Here is a 17,380-nt window from a genome sequence, read left to right as displayed (position 1 = left end):
CTATAGCGAGACAGTCTCAAAAGATAAAAGATGGGACTGGAGAGAAGGCTCAGCGAATTTCTCAGCAAATCGCTGGCTGCTCTCCCGAAGGGCCCAGGTTCAATACCCAGCACCCACATGGTGGCTCACAACTGTCTGTAACTCCAGTTCTAGGGGACCTGACACCCTCACACAGACATACATGCAGGCAAAACACCAATGCATATTTAAAAAACAAAAGATCAAAGGCTAGGTATGCAACTCAGTAGTAGAATCCCCCAGGGAGGAGATGGAGATGTGGCTCAGTGGTAGAGCCCCTGCCTAGAATCCCCCAGTGAGGGGCTGGGGTGTGGCTCAGTGCTAAAGAGCTAGCCAAGCTTGCAAGGGACCCTGAGTTCCATTGTCAGCACCGTGAACAAGTAGAATAAAATAGAACAAGTGTCTTTTATAAAGAAAATGTTACTTGCCACCTTGGAAGCCAGCCAGCAATGCTTGTCAGAAATAGATCACAGTAAAGACAAACACAGAAATGTTAAGACTTGTTCATCACTGTGTAACTTTTCTCTTGCCCTGTTTGCCATTATAGGAGACAGATACAGGGGTGCCAAGGAGGGGTTATAGACACACAGCTTGCATGGTAGGAATGCCATGCAATGCAGCGCTAGCTACTAAAACAAAGAGAGGGGCCGGGAGAGGGCTCAGGGTTAAAGGCACTTGCTGCCAAGCCTGAGGACCTGAGTTCAATCCCTGGAATGCACAAGATGGAAGGAGAGCACTAACTCCCCCAAATTGTCCTCTGCACCCAGGAGGCAGAAGTAGGTAAATCTCTGTGAGTCAGAGGCCAGCCTGGTCTTGGTAGTGAATTATAGGCCAACCAGGGCTATATTTGGTTAAACCATGCCAAAAACAAACAAACAAAACAAAACAAAAATCAAAACCAAACCAAACAAAAAAACCTCACCACAACAGCAATATCTATATCTCCAGCCAAGTTGTGTGCTACTTTTAAAATTTAGCTTACTGGCCGGGCAGTGGTAGCACACGCCTTTAATCCCAGCGCTCCGGAAGCAGAGTTAGGTGGATCTCTGTGAGTTCTAGGCCATCCTGGTCTACAGAGTGAGATCCAGGACAGCCAGGGCTACACAGAGACACCCTGTCTCGAAAAACCAGAAAGAAAGGAAAAAAAAAAGTTTACTGTTGGATTTGTTTTTTGTTTCTTTGTTTCATTTTTAATATGCATTGGTGTTTTGGCTGCATGTATGTCTGAGGGTGTCAGGTCCCCTAGAACTGGAGTTTACAGACGGTTGTGAGCTGCCATGTGGGTGCTGGGAATTGAACCTGGGTCCTCTGGAAGAGCAGCCAGTGCTCTTAACTGCTGAGCCTTTTTTTCCTTTTCTTTCTTTTTCTCTTCCTTCCTTCCTTCCTTTCTTTTTTTCCCCTGCCATAGGGCACTTACGTAACAGGGGAGAGGCATGGATCACATTCCCAGTACCACATGTACATGCACACAAAATGACGGAAAGGTGGCCGGCCCAGTGGGTAAAGGTGAACCCTCCAACCCTGCAGGCCACATGCTGGAGGAGGGAGCCGACTGCACGCCGTCCTTGTGCATGCACCCACAAGAATCCATACGCCGGATCATGGTGGCGCACACACACTCTTAATCCCAGCACTCAGGAGGCAGGGAAATGTCTGAGTTCGAGGAAAAAAACAAAACAAAATAAATAGATATTATATATACACTTTCTTTTCTTTTTTTTAGTTTCTCGAGACAGGGTTTCTCTACGTACTCGCGGTGGCCGTCGTGGATCTCACTCTGTAGCCCAGGCCGGCCTCGAACTCACGGAGATCCTCTTGCCTCTGCCTCCTGAGAGCTGGGATTACAAGCGCACGCCCCCACCGCCCGGCGATCTCTGTGCTTCAGCAAAGCGTTTTATTTTATTTATTTATTTATTTTTTTTTTGGTTTTTCCAGACAGGGTTTCTCTGTGTAGCTTTGCGCCTTTCCTGGAGCTCACTTGGTAGCCCAGGCTGGCCTCGAACTCACAGCGATCCACCTGGCTCTGCCTCCCGAGTGCTGGGATTAAAGGCGTGCACCACCACTGCCCGGCCAGCAAAGCGTTTTAAAGATGAGTTCGTTCACATCTTTCCTAACACGTAGTGTTCATATCGTAGTGTGGGGAGGTGGGGGGATAATCCGTCGTCCAGGAACGCTAAAGTCCTCGGGGTATCTCTGCACCCGCTCAGTCTATCTCTGCACCCCGACCCACTCCTGCAGCCCGACCCGGGGCACAAACCCAGTTTCGGAACTGAAGTAGCCGCCAGGGAGCGCCCCCTGCCGGCGTCTTCATGCCGCCTCGAGGACGGACGGACAGCCGTTCTCAACCCGTGGGTCGCGACCCCACCCCTCCCGGGGTTCGCATGACACCATCGGAAAACACAGGGATTTGTTTCCACTGCGATCCATTTTTTTTTTTAATTAAGAAATTTTTTTTAGGGTCTGGAGAGAGGGCTCAGAGGTTAAGAGCACTGACTGCTCTTCCAGAGGTCCCGGGTTCAATTCCCAGCACCCACATGGTGGCTCACAGCCATCTGCAATGAGATCTGGCGCCCTCTTCTGGCCTGCAGGGACACATGCTGTATACATAATAAATAAATAAATAAAACTTTTTTTTAAAAAAAAAAGGAAGGAATTTTTTATTCATTTTACTCGCCAACCACAGATTCCCCTCCCTTCCCTCCTCCCGCACCCCTCCCTTGCGATTCCCAACGGTGGCAACCTCACAGCTACGAAGCAGCGACGAAAACAGTTTTATGGCTGGGGGTCGGCGCGACACGAGGGACTGCACTAGAGGGTGGCGGCGACAGGAAGGCCGGGGACCGCCGCTCTAGGGACCTGCATGCCCTCACCTGGGCTGTCAGGCAATGAGCGAGAAGCACGTGGTGACCCGGTTGTGCGTGCAGGGGAGAGGGGGGCGGTGTGCCCACCATGCAGACCGCAGTCGGGGGAGGAGGCCTTCCTAGGCGGTGGGGTGGAGACCAGCATCGCAAAGGCCCCGAGGAGGGAGGGCCGTGCCTGGCACCCCTCAGCCAGGTCCAGCGGGGTGGGGTGCGGCTGGTTTTGGGGTGCAGGGGGTTAGATTGTAGGGCTCCGTTCTAACGGGACGGACGTCGTTGGAAGGTTTAAACTGGACGTGTGACTCACGCCGGTAACAATCCCCACCCTCGGGAGGCCGAGCCAGGACGGTAGCTCCCAGGTTCAGGCCAGCCTGGGCTACCTAGTGAATTCCAGGCTACCTAGTGAATTCCAGGCCAGCCTGGGCTACGGATGGAGACCCTATCTAAAAAGACTTGTCTCAAGGAAACAGCAACACCAGTGTTGGTAAGAATATCGTAATTATAATGACGTAGGCCTCACTTCCCCTAGGGGGTTGGGTGCCAGGCACTGGGCAAGTGATACGATCCATGCCTGTGCCTCAGTTTCCCCGGCTCAAACACACGCGCGGAGAACGGGATGGACGTCTCCAGCGTCTAAACTGAGGCACGGAGGACCTGCCGGTCCGCGGCGCCGTAAATGCCTGCAGTTCCGTCAACGGACAGCAGGTGGCGCCCTGCGGCCGCGCGCCATCAGACCCTAAGAGAAACTTCGCGTCTCCCTCGCAAAAAAAAAAACTCGAATTCTGCCTCGAAGGGGCTTCCGGGTGCCGCACGAAGAGTTCTCACTTTAAAAACAAAACAAAAAAAAAACACAAGACAAAAAATAAAGCTGACTTTTCACTTTGCAAAAAGTTCTGTTCCTATACAGTCAGGGGAGGTAGGCGCTTTAGGCGCTGCTTCCCAGAATGCACGGCGCTATGCAAATGAGCTACGTATTTTTTTTGCCGGTAGGGTCATTCTGGCATGCGTTGCAAAAAAAGTATATATTCACGATAAAACATGAGAATACGATTAGAAACAATAGAGTTCGTCCTTTCCGGGAACTCGTGATAATCACCATAACTTGTAAGATTTCTGGTATTTGGCCTTTATATACGTGTCCGAAAATAACTGTTTCTGCCCGGATGATCCTCAGTGGTCTGGGGTGCAGGCTTCAAACCTGTAGCTGTTTAGCGACAGAGTGGTTCAATTCCACCTTTCGGGCGGGAGTATCTATCCCATTTTGCTCCCTGCAAAACCACTTTCTTATGTGATAAACGTCTCTGTGCAGAGAGCTCTGTTCTTGTTTATCCTCCCGTCGAAGTTACCATTTGTCCCTCCCGGAAGGCTCCAATGCACCTCAAGCGTGGCTTTAAATCTGTCTCTACAGTGCTAGGCTATGCCAGTCTGTCTTCTGTGCCTCCCCTTCAATGATTTATTCATCCAGCCGTTTGCTCGCTTATGCATTCAATCACGCGTGCACGCGTTAGTCACATATTTGTTCGGTTGTTCACTCTGGCCCCGCCCTGTCCTGGAGTGGAGCAGTGATGGGCATACAGTTGTGATCACACCTTTAGCCCCGGTCCCCTGAGGGAACCCGGCCAGCGGAGAAGACAGCACCAGGCCATTATACGTGTTTAATGAACTGGAGAGAAAAGTAGAGCGTATAAAGCCGCATCACAAGGAGACCTGACCAGGGTGACCTTGAGACACACTCACGGATGGCAGGGCTAACAGAGAGCGAGGATGGGCGCACCGAGGCTGGAGCACGTGCCTCCCCTTTTCTGAGGTCACCAGAACTCTGAGACCACCCGAGAGGTGGTGCACCTCCTCCCCCGGGCATTTTTCCTTCCCGGACTTTCTATTAAGGAAGTGACATGCGTCCTGCCTCCTCCATGTCTCTTGGATCCTTTCTCTCCCGTCCTGGGTCCCTTTCTCTTCTAGCCACTCTCGGTCTGGGGAACACAAGAGTCCACCTAACACTGATCCTGCCCGGCTCCTCGGCTGCTCAAAACCAGTGATGGCTCCCTGACGCTTTGGAAAGAGCAAAGGAACTCTGTATTCTAAGCGTGTCATTGCCTGCAGAAGCTCCCTGGGGTTCTCTCCCACTCTCCACGCCTGCTGCTCCTGTCACGGTGACATCCCCCAGTGCCCCAATGTCTGATACCTACCATCTTCTTGACCCCGAATTCTTGATCCTCTTGCCTCCACCTCCCAAAGGCTGGGATTACAAGTGTGCCCCACCACACGCAGCCTTACACCCCTTTGGCTCTTGCTGAAATCATTGGACACCCAAAGTTCTGGATATATTCTTTCCCAATCATGAGGTCTCCCAGACCCTTGACCACGTCCAGACCTCACACCTGACATTCTGAGCCTTACTTTTTTCCAGTAGGTGACACAGCCTGGACGCATGGGAAGTCCTCCCAAGTATCCATTTTCCTTTCATCTGGCTGTGGGCTGATTGGTTAGGTGCCCTAATAAGTGCCTGTGAAGGCTTCCCAGCAATCCAAATTCATCCCGTCTTGCTGAAAGGAAGCCATGTAACCGGCGCCCAGGGGAAATAGACACTTTGACCTCGTGGATACATTTTTTAAAGCTTTTTTTATTGGCGACAGTGCAGAACCAAGGGGGGAGGGGAGCTGCCCGGTGCTAGACTGCCCCAGCACCCCCTGGGTCAGGTGCAAAATACAAAACAACAACAAAATCACAAATACAGCATGGGTGGGCAGCTACGGAGTCAATGAATTGTGGTCGGCAGCGGCAGGCCCTTCTCCTGCTCAAACACTCCCACCCAGGATTCTCAACGATACCGATCGTAAAAATCTACCACTCAGTCACTCTTACTCACAAAAGTAAAATTGCATGTCCCCAACAAACCCGGAGTCGACAGACAGAAGGAAGATCAGGGCCAGTGAGAGAGGAGACATGTTGGAAGTGGTCAGAGCGAAACAGACTGAGAAAAGACTGTCTCCAAGAGCCAGAGGGGCTGGGACAACAAAAACAGTGAGTTACGAAGGGATAGCCAGAGTCTGACTCGAGTTCCCAGAAGCGATTTCGAAGTCCACAGCACACTTGCAAACGAGGAAGCTCGCACACGCACGCGCGCACACACACGCGCACACACACGCACGCACGCACACACTCATATATAATATATTTATTTATACATAATAGATATAAGGGCTTTTCGGGAACCAGGGGAGGGATAAATAGCTTGGGTGGGGCTTAGGGTTGGAACCCAGGACCCAGGACAGGGTGTGGAATGTGTTCCATGCAGCACAGGGGAGGGCCCATCTCCCCAATATTAAAAAATAGAAATCTGACTCGTGGAATTCTCACGAGGTGAAAGCTGGAGGGAGGAGCCAGGACCCATATTGGGGGCTGGAGGAATTGGATGGAGCGGGACAGTGGGAACTCAGCCCCCTCTTAAGTACGCCAGTCCAAAAATATTTGGGGGTTCAAATATCAGGGGTAGGGGAGCCAAAGCCTCAGCCCTGAAAACTTCTCTAGAAACTGCCTCGACCTCTGTGAGAGGATGCGGGGCTCCCAGGGTGGGGAGAAGTTGGCGTCCTAGGCTGGGGGAGGCGGGAGACCTTGGGGGGAAATGTCTGGGGCCTGCGCAAGAAGGCCGCAGGGGTGCGTCACCGTCCCTCCTCTGAGTCTAACTCCCTGTCGAGGGGAGGAAGGAGGCAGTGGAAGAAGGGGAGACCCAGGGAAGGCTTTGGAGGGTTGGGGGGTCAATCCCGCCCCGCCGCACCCCGCAATCCGGCCGCTCATTCACAGTATAAAGCGCTCCAGCAAGACGGGCGTCGCAGCGCCCCCTGCTGCCTGAAACCAGAAAGGCCCAACGAGGACGGCCAAGGGCGGCTGAGGGGGTGGGGGCGAGGGGGGCATGGCATAATACTGCGCAGGGGTGGGCTCGGGCCTGAGCTGGGGGCGGGGGGGGGGCTCTGCAGCAGATGAGAGAGAAAGAGATCCAACCCGAGCCAGTTTTTCCAGGAGGAAAAGCCTGAACAGTCAGATAGGGGTTCACATTTTGGAATCATCGGGGAAGTGGGGTGAGCGGACTCCCAAAGCAGGCACCGACTTCCCTCAGTCGGGGGGGGGGGGGAGGCTCAATTCGTCCCGGAGGAGGTGAGGTTGTGACCTCTTGGAAGTGTTGGGTTAATCAGTTAAGGCTCGAGGGAGCATAAGAGAGCTATCTTGGTCACCCTGCGCCCCGGAGTGTGGGTGGTGGGTGGGTGGGTAGGGGGAAAGAGAAGGACAGGGCTGTCAGATCCTCGTTGGGCCTCTCTGGGGGTGCATGCCAGCTCGTCCACAAGCCCACCCTGCACCCCACACCCACCAGCACCCCTTCCCCCTCCAGCCTCACTCACGCGGCAAGACGCCAAAAGTGGGCGTCACATCCCACCCCCCCCCCCACCCCCCATCCATCTATTCCCCAGAAGTCGGGTTGAAGTGACAGGACCATTAGACGTCTGGCCGGAGGGGTGTCCGTCCCCGCCCCACCCCCTGTCCCCAAAGTCACCAGCTCTCCGGCCTCGCCGGGGCACAGACACCAGAGACGGAGCGCAAAACACAAAGGAGGTCCTTCCGTCCTGTCCGAGGGCAGAGGCGGGTGGCCGTCCGTCAGACGGAGGAGTCAAGGGGTCCGCACACCCCCCCGAGCGCTCCTTCCCCTCTCCTCCTCTTCCTCCTCCTCCTCGTTCCTTGCGGGTTTGTTTGTTTTGTTTGTCTAAAGAGTTCACAGAGCGAGAAGGGAGGGCGAGTTCAGGGGGTCGGACGGCTGCTCGCTGCCGCTGGAGCGTTGGGCGCCGGCGAATGCGGAGACCTCCGGGCAGGTCAGGACAAACGAGGAAGTGTACGAAGGGCTAACAACGGGGAAAGGGTCGCCGAGGACTTGAACTTCACTGTGTGTAAAGAGAGAAGCCGTCAGGTTGGGGGGTGCGTCTCGGCTGGTCTGGAAGGGCAGGGGCGGTGGTGGAGGGGGCGGCAGCAGCCAGCCGAAGCCGTCTTCCTTAGCGGATGTTGACCCTGGCAAATCTCTCACCTCGGCCAGCGGGCCTGGCCCCGGCCCCTCTTCGTAGGGGATCTTGCAGCCCGGTTTGTGGGCCACCAGGACAAACTCCAGGCGTTCCTTCTCTTTTTGCAGCTCGGCGATCTCCGACTCCAGCTCGGCCTTTTCCTCTTCCAGCTGATCCGTTTCCTGATGGAGCCCAGCAGGGGCCAGGTCATAGGAGAGAGAAAGAGGGGGACGATGGTCAGCGACCACACAAAGCGGCTCGCCCGCCCGCCCGCCCCGCATGGTAGCTGCCGGCCGATGCAGAGGGCCGGACGGCTCCCTCTGTGCTCAGGGGGACGTCCTCTGCGAGGGACTCCTGGCAGACAATGCAACTTGGAGCCTCAGTTTCCCCCGCTGAGCAAGAGATGATTAGGCAGGGGGAGGACTGTTTGTTCGAGGCCAGCCTGTACTTAGGAGCACTCAGCCTTCAAGGGGGAGGGAGGGGGCGGCAATACGGCTCAGTGAGCAAAGGCGATTGCCACCTGCAAGCCTGACAAATTGAGCTCGATTTCTGAGACCCACTCTGCAATTGGAAGGGGAGAACCGACTCTGGAAATTGTCCTCTGACCTCCATATGTGTGCTGTGGTACACTAGCGCACACTCGAATGTCAGCAAATAAATAAATAAAATGAAATAATTTTTTTAAAGAGAGAAAAAGAAAAACAGTGCAATTGGTTATGCGAATAAACCATGGTTATGTGTTGTTTTTAGTATGGTTCTATCACACATCCTTTCCTTCAGCCTCCCAGGAGGAAAGCAGAGATGTGCCCTGGGTTCCAGGGCCAAGAGGATACTCTGCAGGCATAAAGGAGAGGGGGCCCTCACACTAAGGAAGAAGGAAGAAAGGAGGGGGTTTTCGGTGGGTGCCACCAGCTCAAGTTCTGGAGAACTGTAGGTGCCTGGGGCCGGAGGAAAGGAATTGACGCAGCATAAAATAATTTAGTTTCGAGCCAGCCAGGAAGATGGTCCGTGTGTCATCTCAGCACTCACAGGGGCTGAGACTGAAGGCTATCAAGTTGTGGAGGGGCGGTGGGGGTGGGGGCGGGGGTGGGGGCGGCGGCATGCTGGGCTACACCGGGAGACCCCGTCTCAGAAAAGAAAAAAGAAAATGGAGACATTGCGCGGCAAAATTCCTAAACCAAGACAAACAGAATGGCCTCCTCCAGCTTGTCCTCTTGAGCTGAGAGGAAGAAATATGTGGGGACATATTCAGGGGAAGTGGGGAGCAGCTGGAAGTGAGCGGGTAGGGGTCTGCGCGTGCGTGTAGAGCGACTCCATCAGGCCCTAAGTGGGAATCCTCGGTCAGGACAAGGTAAAGAGCCCCCACCCCGGCACAGCCTCGAGACGCCCCAGCTGTCCCCCCCTTACCGCCTGGAGTCGATCGGTCAGCTCCCTCCGACGGTTTCTGCACTTAGCTGCCGCCAGCTTGTTCCGCTCTCTGCGTACCCTTCGCTTCTCTTCTTCTTCCGGGGTGAGCTGGGTCAGAGAGATGAGGACTGTGAGATGTGGGGGCACTCCTACCATCCCTGACGACACTCCTTTTCCTCCAGAAGCCCCGACAACAACCACTACTCCGCAGGGGCTGAGATGAAGGGACGATGACGTCCCTTCAGTCTTGAGGCTCAGAGGACCCCAACTTCATAGTGACAGAATCACAGTCACTCCTCTTACTTCCCTTACCCCCAGGCCAACTTTTTTTTAAAAAAAAAAATAATTTAAAAAAAAATTTTTTTGCAATGCAGGCTGAACTCAAACTCAGTAAGTAGCACAGGCTAGCCTCCAAGTCCTGATCCCCCTGCCTCCAGCTCTGGAGAGCTGGGGCTACCAGGCTGCACAAGCACTCTGGGTTTATGCTGCTGTGCTGAGGGGCTACCCAGGGCTTCATGCATGCTAGCAAGCACGCTACCAACGGAGCCCACATGCCTGGGCTCCTGCAGATCAGCAAGGCCCGAGGAGGCCTCATCCTTACCGTCTCCTCTCGGGGTCTTCTAGGCCTGGCTCTGGCTGGGCGCGCAGGTCCAGGGCCACTGGTGCTTGTACTCGTCGAAGGCCCGCCACTTCCGCCTGCTCCACCCGCGCTGTAGGCACTCAGGCCCGGGGTTGAGTAGCTGGTTCCTGGCATGTCATAAGGGTCAACAGCTGGAGGCTGGGAGGCCAGTGGCTGCCCCTGGGACTGGGCCATGGAAGAGATGAGGGTGGGTTGCACGAGCCACTGGAGGTCCTGGCTGGTCGTGATTGCAGTGACCGTTGGCACGAAGGAGCCGGGCATTTCCCCGAGACCGGCGCACTCCTACGGGGTGAGACATACACACACAGGCGTAGACACACAAACAAAGCCACCGACACACACACGCCCAACACACATAACACACACCGACCCCTGTGAGTGAGCACAGGGCGAGCGGGTGTGGATGTGTGTGTCACACAGGCAAAAATCCACAACACCCACCCTTCCACTACACCGTGACGCAGTGGTTAATGAGAGGATTCTGTTCAACTGCCTTCTACCTCCTCCTTCTTCCTCGGGGAAAGGTTGCACGGTTGCAGCGGGTGGTGAATCACACCCCGGGTTGGTGACTCTTAGGTGTGTGGGGGGGTGGAGAGGAGGCTGGACAGAGCCTGGTGACAGAACCTCCCGGGATGGAGCCACACACACACACATACACACACAGTCACAACACCCCACCCCCACCGCAGAGGGAGGGAGAGGGAGAGGCCTTAACCCAAGCCTTCCTCTCCACTCACATACAAACACACCCCCACTGCATGAGGGCTCCCGCAGGGGCGGAGATCCCAGCTCCAATGGTGTTGGAGGACTGGCCTAAGAGTTGAGAGCATCCCTTCCGAATTTCTGTCTCTTCCCCAAGGAGACTGACAAGTGACAGGTTTGAGTGGACAGAGAGGTAGAGAAGAGTGAGAGTGAGGATCCTTCAAACTGTCTTGCAGGGGATGGGGGCGACATAGGATCTGCGTCCCCAAACCCAAGAAGCGTCCATCACCACCCCCCTCTGGCAAGTGGAATCCTAGAGGCTTAACTACTCTGGGGGGCGTGGCGAGGGAAGGGCTGAATCCCTGGCCAATCAGAGTCCTGGGAACTAAGGGGAGGCGGACCTTTTAGAGACCACCTGGCTGCCTCCCTTTGGGGTAGCTCATCTAATGTTTGGACACCTCGAAAGGACCGGGTGTTCAGCGCGCAGGGAGCGCGTATATGTGTGCCTGGAGAGGGGGTGACGGCCTCCAGTTCCCCCTTAGAGACGCTAGCACTCGGCCAGAAGCCTCGCGCTTCGGAGAGCAGAAGGACCAGGTCCCCACAAAGGCCATCGCAGACCCAGGAGTTCACAGAGTGGCCCCAATCACGACAAGAATCCCCTAGCTCTGCCTCTTGGAGACCCCCCAGCACGGAAGAACCACAAAAAGCAGGGAAGGGAGCTACGCTCTACAAATAGGAAGGAGACGCTGATTGGCTAAAGCCCGCTCCGCGACAGCCAATCAGAAAGCCGCGCTGCCCCCTCCCTTAGCAACGTGGCCTCGGCGTTCCAAAATAGAACGTGCCCGGGACGTCAGGGGCGGGGCGGACGGAGGGGGCGCCGCGCACTGTGCGTGCCCCGCGTCAGACGGAGGATTCCAGCGCGTCAGCCCTTACGCACGGGTCCCCCGTTACGTCTCCGCGCAGGAGGCGGAGGCAGCGTGATCGGGGTTCGAGGCCCGAACTCCCTGCGGGTGGCGGGCGACGGGGGCCCTGCAGTCCGCGCTTGGGAGGAGGAGGCAGCGGAGAAGGCTACTGGAAGCTTCTCTGGGATTTTCTTTTTTTGGTTTTTCTTCCCCTACTTGCCTAGCTCCGGGTTAGGGAGCCGGAGCTTAGCTGAAAGTTCTCAGCTTCTGCTAGCCACTGCTTATACTTTGCACCGGGCATCGCCAACGCTTGCCCAACTGCATTCCTTTCCCGCGCTCCTCGCACACAACACGTTGCAAACATCTCTCCATTCCTTGCAATTTGCAAACAACAAAAAACCAAAGTGCAACCCAAGCCTCTTGCTTTCCCAGATCCTGGGTTTTTGGCCCGTCTCTATTTGAGAGAATGCTTAATCCACACTTTAGACTTAAAGAAATATTTTTTCCATGACCACCAAAGTAGCATCTTTGCGATCGAGAACTTACCTGGGAGGCGGCGGCGGTGGGTGGACTGCCGAAGGAGTCCACCGAAGACAGGTACTGAGACTCGGCAGAGGGTGACGAGCTACACCGGGAGCCGGAGTCGTAGTCTCCGGGGAAAGCTTGAAACATTTCCCTGGGCACAGGGGGGCCCCTGTGACCACGCTGAGGTCGCCGGGAAGCCAAGGCTATGGCCGAGTGGGATGAGATGCGAGTCCGGAGTGGACCGGACACGTCCCCAAAGTGCGCTGCTTGGGGGAGCTCCGCGTCCGGCTCGGAGAACTGCCCAAGTTTCGATGCAAGTCCCCTCTGCAAGCGCCCAGGTCCCCTTCAGGTCGCCGCTGTACCTCCTCAAAGTCCAAGCTCCGTCGATTTCACGGCGGGCGACGCGGGGATCGCTCCCCGCCCAGAGTCCCGCCGCGCAGTGCCGCCGGTCAGCGTGCGCTTCGGATGCTGCTTCCTTCCTTTCCAGGAGTCCCACGAAATGGGGGAGGGCAGAGGGGCGCGATCCAAAAGCCCACAGAAAGTAAGTCTATCCTCGGGACGAAACAGAAGAACGATCTAGAAGGAGTCTTGCAAAAAAGAAACCCACAAAACTTTCTCTCCAGTTAAAAAATAATATATATATATATATATAATTTTTCACGGCCGCCAAGAAGAAGAAGAAGAGTCACCAGTAGTCAAGTCCTGCAAGCCCCGGCTCCGCGTGTCCCCGGCGTAGCCGCTCCAGTCTTATGAATGAAGCCTGGAGCTGCCGGGCTCAATTTATGCCTCCGGACCCGCCCCCCCCGGCTTGCGTCACCCGCGGCTCCATGCACAAACCTCCCGAACTCTCCCTTTCCGCCACCGAAGCCCCTTGTGGCGCCCCCCAGGGCCTCGTGTACCCTCCACCTGCCCATAGGGTGACCCTGGTGGTCTCGGGGGTCCCCAAGGCTGCGATCTGAGGGTCTCCGCGGGAGGGGATCCCGCCCCGCCCTCCCCGGAGTTCCTGTGACGCAATTAGCCATATAAGGAGCTCGGCCGGCGCGGCCGAGTGTTTGTTTGGTATCCTAGCAATGACGTCAGAGGGAATCCCTCGCTCCCGCGCGCGCCCGCCGCTGCGCCGTGCGGAACAGGCCCGCGCCTGCGCAGTGCCACGCCGCCCCGGGGGCTGAGATTGACAGGAGCCTGGACACCCCGCGAAGGCCCCTGCTGACCCCGGCTGGGGAAGGTGCAACCCCAGATGCCCAGGCCTGCTTACCCCGAGACCCCCATCCTCCCCAAGCCGGTGCAGCGCCCCCGGCTGGTGGAAGAGAGCAAGTCCCCAGTGCAGATCCTAGTGAGAGAGGTGTAGTCAATCCAGGCAGGGAAACTGAGGCTCAGGCGGGGTTGGAGGGGCTGTGATGTCCCCAGGTGTAGGTAGAGGTAAGTAAGGATGGAGTCCCCTCCCCACCAGCTTTGTCCCAGATTCTGCCTGACTCGCTGACCTTGGGAAATGTGCTCCCTCCTTGAGACAAAACTTCAGTGCTCACAGCCTAGCCAAGGATGGGTGGCTTCCGGGGGTGGGGGGTGCCCTGCATCTGGGGAACCTGAAGAATTGGATCAGGTAGGAACCGACACCCTGTGAGTTCTTCGGGCTTGATGGTGTTGGAAATTCTCTCCTTCCTGCTTAGCGCCTTACCCGGGTATAGAAAGTATGTGTAATTAAGAACAATAATAATTATCGGTGGTGGCTCTCGCCTTTAATCCCAGCACTTGGGAGGCAGAGCCAGGTGGATCTCTGTGAGTTCGAGGCCAGCCTGGGCTACAGAGTAAGTTCTAGGATAGCCAGGGCTACACAGAGAAACCCTGTCTCAAAAAAATATTATAATTAATACTTAATGATTAATAATAATATTATTATTGGTGGCATATATTTAGCAATCAACACATGTCAGCTCAGTGCTGAGCCTTTGAAGGGTAAAACTTTTAATCCTTAAAACCTTGAGCGTTTTAAGAGAGTAGTATCTTCACAATAGATGAAAATGAAGGCCGGCGAGATGGCTCACAGGTAAAAGAGCTTGAGCTTGCCACACAAACCTGCCGACCTGAGTTCCATCCCCTGGCCTCATGTCGGGAAGGAGAGAAATGGCTCCTAAAAACTGTTCTCTGGAAGTTCTCAGGACTTCCACACGTGTGCTGAGGCACATGCCAACCGGAATTCACACATAATAATAATAATAATAATAATAATAATAATAATAATAATAATTTAGAGGAAATATTTTATTATTACTATTACTATTAAAGTAAAGGGAAACAATAATTTAGAGGAAATGAGGAGGGCTGGGATGTAGCTTAAAGTGGAATGCATGTCTAGCATGTATGAAGTCCTGAGTTCTAATCCCCAGCCCAGAAAGAATAAGGAAGGGAAGAAAACAGGAAGAAAGGATGTTAGGTTAATTGGTAGACTTGTGAGCCCACTGGGAAGGACGGGGGGGGGGGGGAGGAAGTTTAGCTGGTAGAGGGCTTAACTAGTACAGAGGAAGCCATAGGGATTCCATTTTAAAGCATGTTAGATAGAGAGTTTGAGGCAAGCCTGGGCTACCTGACACTGTCTCATATGTGTGTGTGTGTGTGTGTGTGTGTGTGTGTGTGTGTGTGTATGTGTGTGTAAAACATATATTTACAGAATCTAATGTGAGCCTCTCTGCTTTTGAGATAGGGCCTCATTATATAGCCCTGGATAGCCTGGAACTGGTTATGTAGACCAGGCTACCCTCTACCTCTTGAGTGCTGGAATTAAAGGCATGTGCCATCATGCCAGACAGTGAACATTTCGGATCTTATAGCCTGTTTGTTTTTAAAACCAAGCCTGGAATTTACTATGTATCTGAGGATGACCATATTCTTCTGAAACTCTTCCCTCACCTCCATATTGTCACCAGGCCTGGTTTATGTGTTGCTGGGGGTGGAACCCAGGGCCTCCTGTATGCTAGGTGAGCAGTCCACCACCTGGGGTGCATCGTTGGCCAGAGTCCTGACTGTTAAACACTCACTTAGAAGGGTGTCATCCGCAACTACACAAGCCTGCAGAGCCCCAGACCCAGCCTGGTACTGTGTGACAAAGCTTTTCTGGGGGAGATGCAACACACACGTCCACTCACCCCAGAGAGGGAGCCAGCTCTCAACAGACCAAAGTGCGGATACCGCCAAAGTCCAGCTTGGTGAACCGGTGGGGTTTATCGGGGTTACTTACCAGACTATGTATTGGTGAGGGGTTACTTATAGGAGCAGAAAAGACTCAAAGACAGCTGCATCACCAGAGCCCACCCCTGCATGAGTGACAGCTCCCAGAGCTGGGAACCTGGAGCACACGGCACAGCCCTCAGGCAGCTCAGCATGTCGGAGGGCGTCCTTCCCAGGTGCCTCAGTTGGTCTACACCTCTTGCAGGCAGCTCGTCTGGTGTCCGAATCTCCTTTTCCTGGCCCGTGTAAGGGTATTCTTCGCATTTTGTGTCCCTTCCCTCTAAGTGGGGGACTCTCAGCTTTTACTGCTTACTCTGGCAGGAAGGGACTTAGTAAATCTGGTTGGTTTCAGGGACTTCCTATTTTGAGTGGTTTAGCTTTCTGTTTAAAGAGCTTCTGTACAGGATGGGATGTTTCAATCTTAGAGGAAAACTGTTACCCACTCCTGGTCCAGCCCAGAATCCAAAGAAGAAAGCAAAGAAACGCGATAATTATTTTTTTAGGGTTATTTATTTTATATTGCGCGTATGAGTGTTTTGCAGGCATGTGTTTTGTGCACCGTGTGTGTGCCTGGTGCAAGTGGATCTCTGTGAGTTCAAGGCCAGCCTGGTCTATATAGCAAGGTCCAGGGCAGCTAGAGCTACATAGACCCTGTGTCAAGAGAAGAAGTTGAATCTCATAGGCCCAGAAAGGAAAAGCCCTTGCTCAGGGCCAACAGCAAGGACAAGGTGAGATGTCTTACACCCAGGAGAATCTTGATTCTCCGTACCAGTAATGGAGATGGGATGGGCGGCCACCTAAGGCTAAAGGGACCCGGAGGGAGACGGCAGTGATGATGGAGATGGCCAGACAAGAGCCTTGCCTCAAAGCACCCTCCACCTGGTTCCCCACGCCCCCTCTGTCTGCTCCAGTCAGGAGGGAGGGACAGGTATTCCGGGGTGACACAGCAGTCACCAGCAGGCAATGACTCGGCCCAGGCATCAGGCAGACAGGGAGTGACCCTTTAGTGCTCTCTCCTCAGCCTCTCATCTCCCTTTCCTGGGGGATAAAGGAGACACACAAACACCCACTCTGGCTGTCCAAAGCCCTCAGACCCTGACACAGGGATCTCAGACACCCAGAATGCCATCACAGGGCCACTCAGACATCTGCCCACAAGGAGTAGCCCACAGCCATCCAGAGAGGCTTCATAGACACACCTGCATGGAGAAAGGCATCTTCTCACACGATCCCACCATCTTGTATGTTAAGTGTTTATATACACAGGGAGACAAAGAGGCTCCCAGTGGAACAGGGACAGAGCACAGGGGACTGCTGGACCTCGCTACAGCTGTGCATAGACACACACACACAGACACACACGCAAACACGCACACGCACACACACACACACACACACGCACACAGACACACACACACACACGCACACAGACACACACACTCACACATGCACACACACAGACACACACTCACACACTCACACATGCGCACACACACACAGGCACACACACACGAACACAGACACACACACACACACACACACACATACACAGACACACACACACACAGAAACACAGACACAGACACACACACACACACACACACACACACTCATAACTCCTGAGCCATCTCTCCAGCTTCATTTGTTCTGAGACAGGGAATCCCTGTGCAGCCCAGGCTGGCCTAGAATTCATTGCATCGCAAGCCGAGTTAGTATACGCAGCTCTCTTCCTGTTTTCTGAAATAGGCTCTCACCTGTAGCCCAGGCTAGCTTTGAACTATCAAACTATTACCCACCCTCCTGCTTCTGCGCACTTGTGAGGATCAGAAGACACCTTGTGGGACTTGGTTCTCATCTTCCACCATGCAGATTCCAGGGATTGAACTCAGGTCCTCAGACTTGTAGGCAAGCTCCTTTACCCACTGAACCACCTTGCCAGCTCTTGTTTTCTTCCATTTGAGACAGTCTTACTCTGTAGCACAGGCTGGCCTCCAACTCCCTGCAATCTTCTGGCTTCAGCCTCCTGAGTGCTGGAATTACAGGCATTAGCTTCCACGCCTG

The 17,380-nt window shown here is 54.4% G+C and overlaps 1 protein-coding gene and 1 non-coding gene across 3 annotated transcripts; one reads left to right on the top strand and one right to left on the bottom strand.

Annotated features, from left to right (window-relative positions):
- The first annotated feature begins 4,033 nt into the window (after nt 1–4,033).
- Nucleotides 4,034–4,120, top strand: Trnastop-uca. Its single transcript has one exon. It is a non-coding gene; the product is annotated as a tRNA-Sec (tRNA).
- Nucleotides 4,121–5,481: 1,361 nt separating this feature from the next.
- Nucleotides 5,482–12,876, bottom strand: Fosb (FosB proto-oncogene, AP-1 transcription factor subunit). Of its 2 annotated transcripts, XM_028893878.2 has the most exons (5): nt 12,119–12,876; nt 9,930–10,250; nt 9,329–9,436; nt 7,948–8,103; nt 5,482–7,807 (listed from the first exon to the last, which is right to left on the bottom strand). In XM_028893878.2, exons 1-5 carry the CDS (start codon nt 12,242–12,244, stop codon nt 7,805–7,807), a joined length of 714 nt encoding a protein of 237 aa, XP_028749711.1. In that variant the 5' UTR covers nt 12,245–12,876; the 3' UTR covers nt 5,482–7,804. The 2 variants fall into 2 exon arrangements, with proteins under 2 accessions (XP_028749711.1, XP_028749710.1); XM_028893877.2 differs by having other exon boundaries at nt 6,040–8,103; nt 12,119–12,874.
- Nucleotides 12,877–17,380: the final 4,504 nt, after the last annotated feature.

This window comes from Peromyscus leucopus, chromosome 1 (genome assembly GCF_004664715.2).
Source record: "Peromyscus leucopus breed LL Stock chromosome 1, UCI_PerLeu_2.1, whole genome shotgun sequence".
In the NCBI taxonomy this organism is placed as follows: Eukaryota; Metazoa; Chordata; class Mammalia; order Rodentia; family Cricetidae; genus Peromyscus; species Peromyscus leucopus.
The sequence above is the reverse complement of the archived record's forward strand: the minus strand, read 5'-3'. Positions and strand labels throughout refer to the sequence as shown.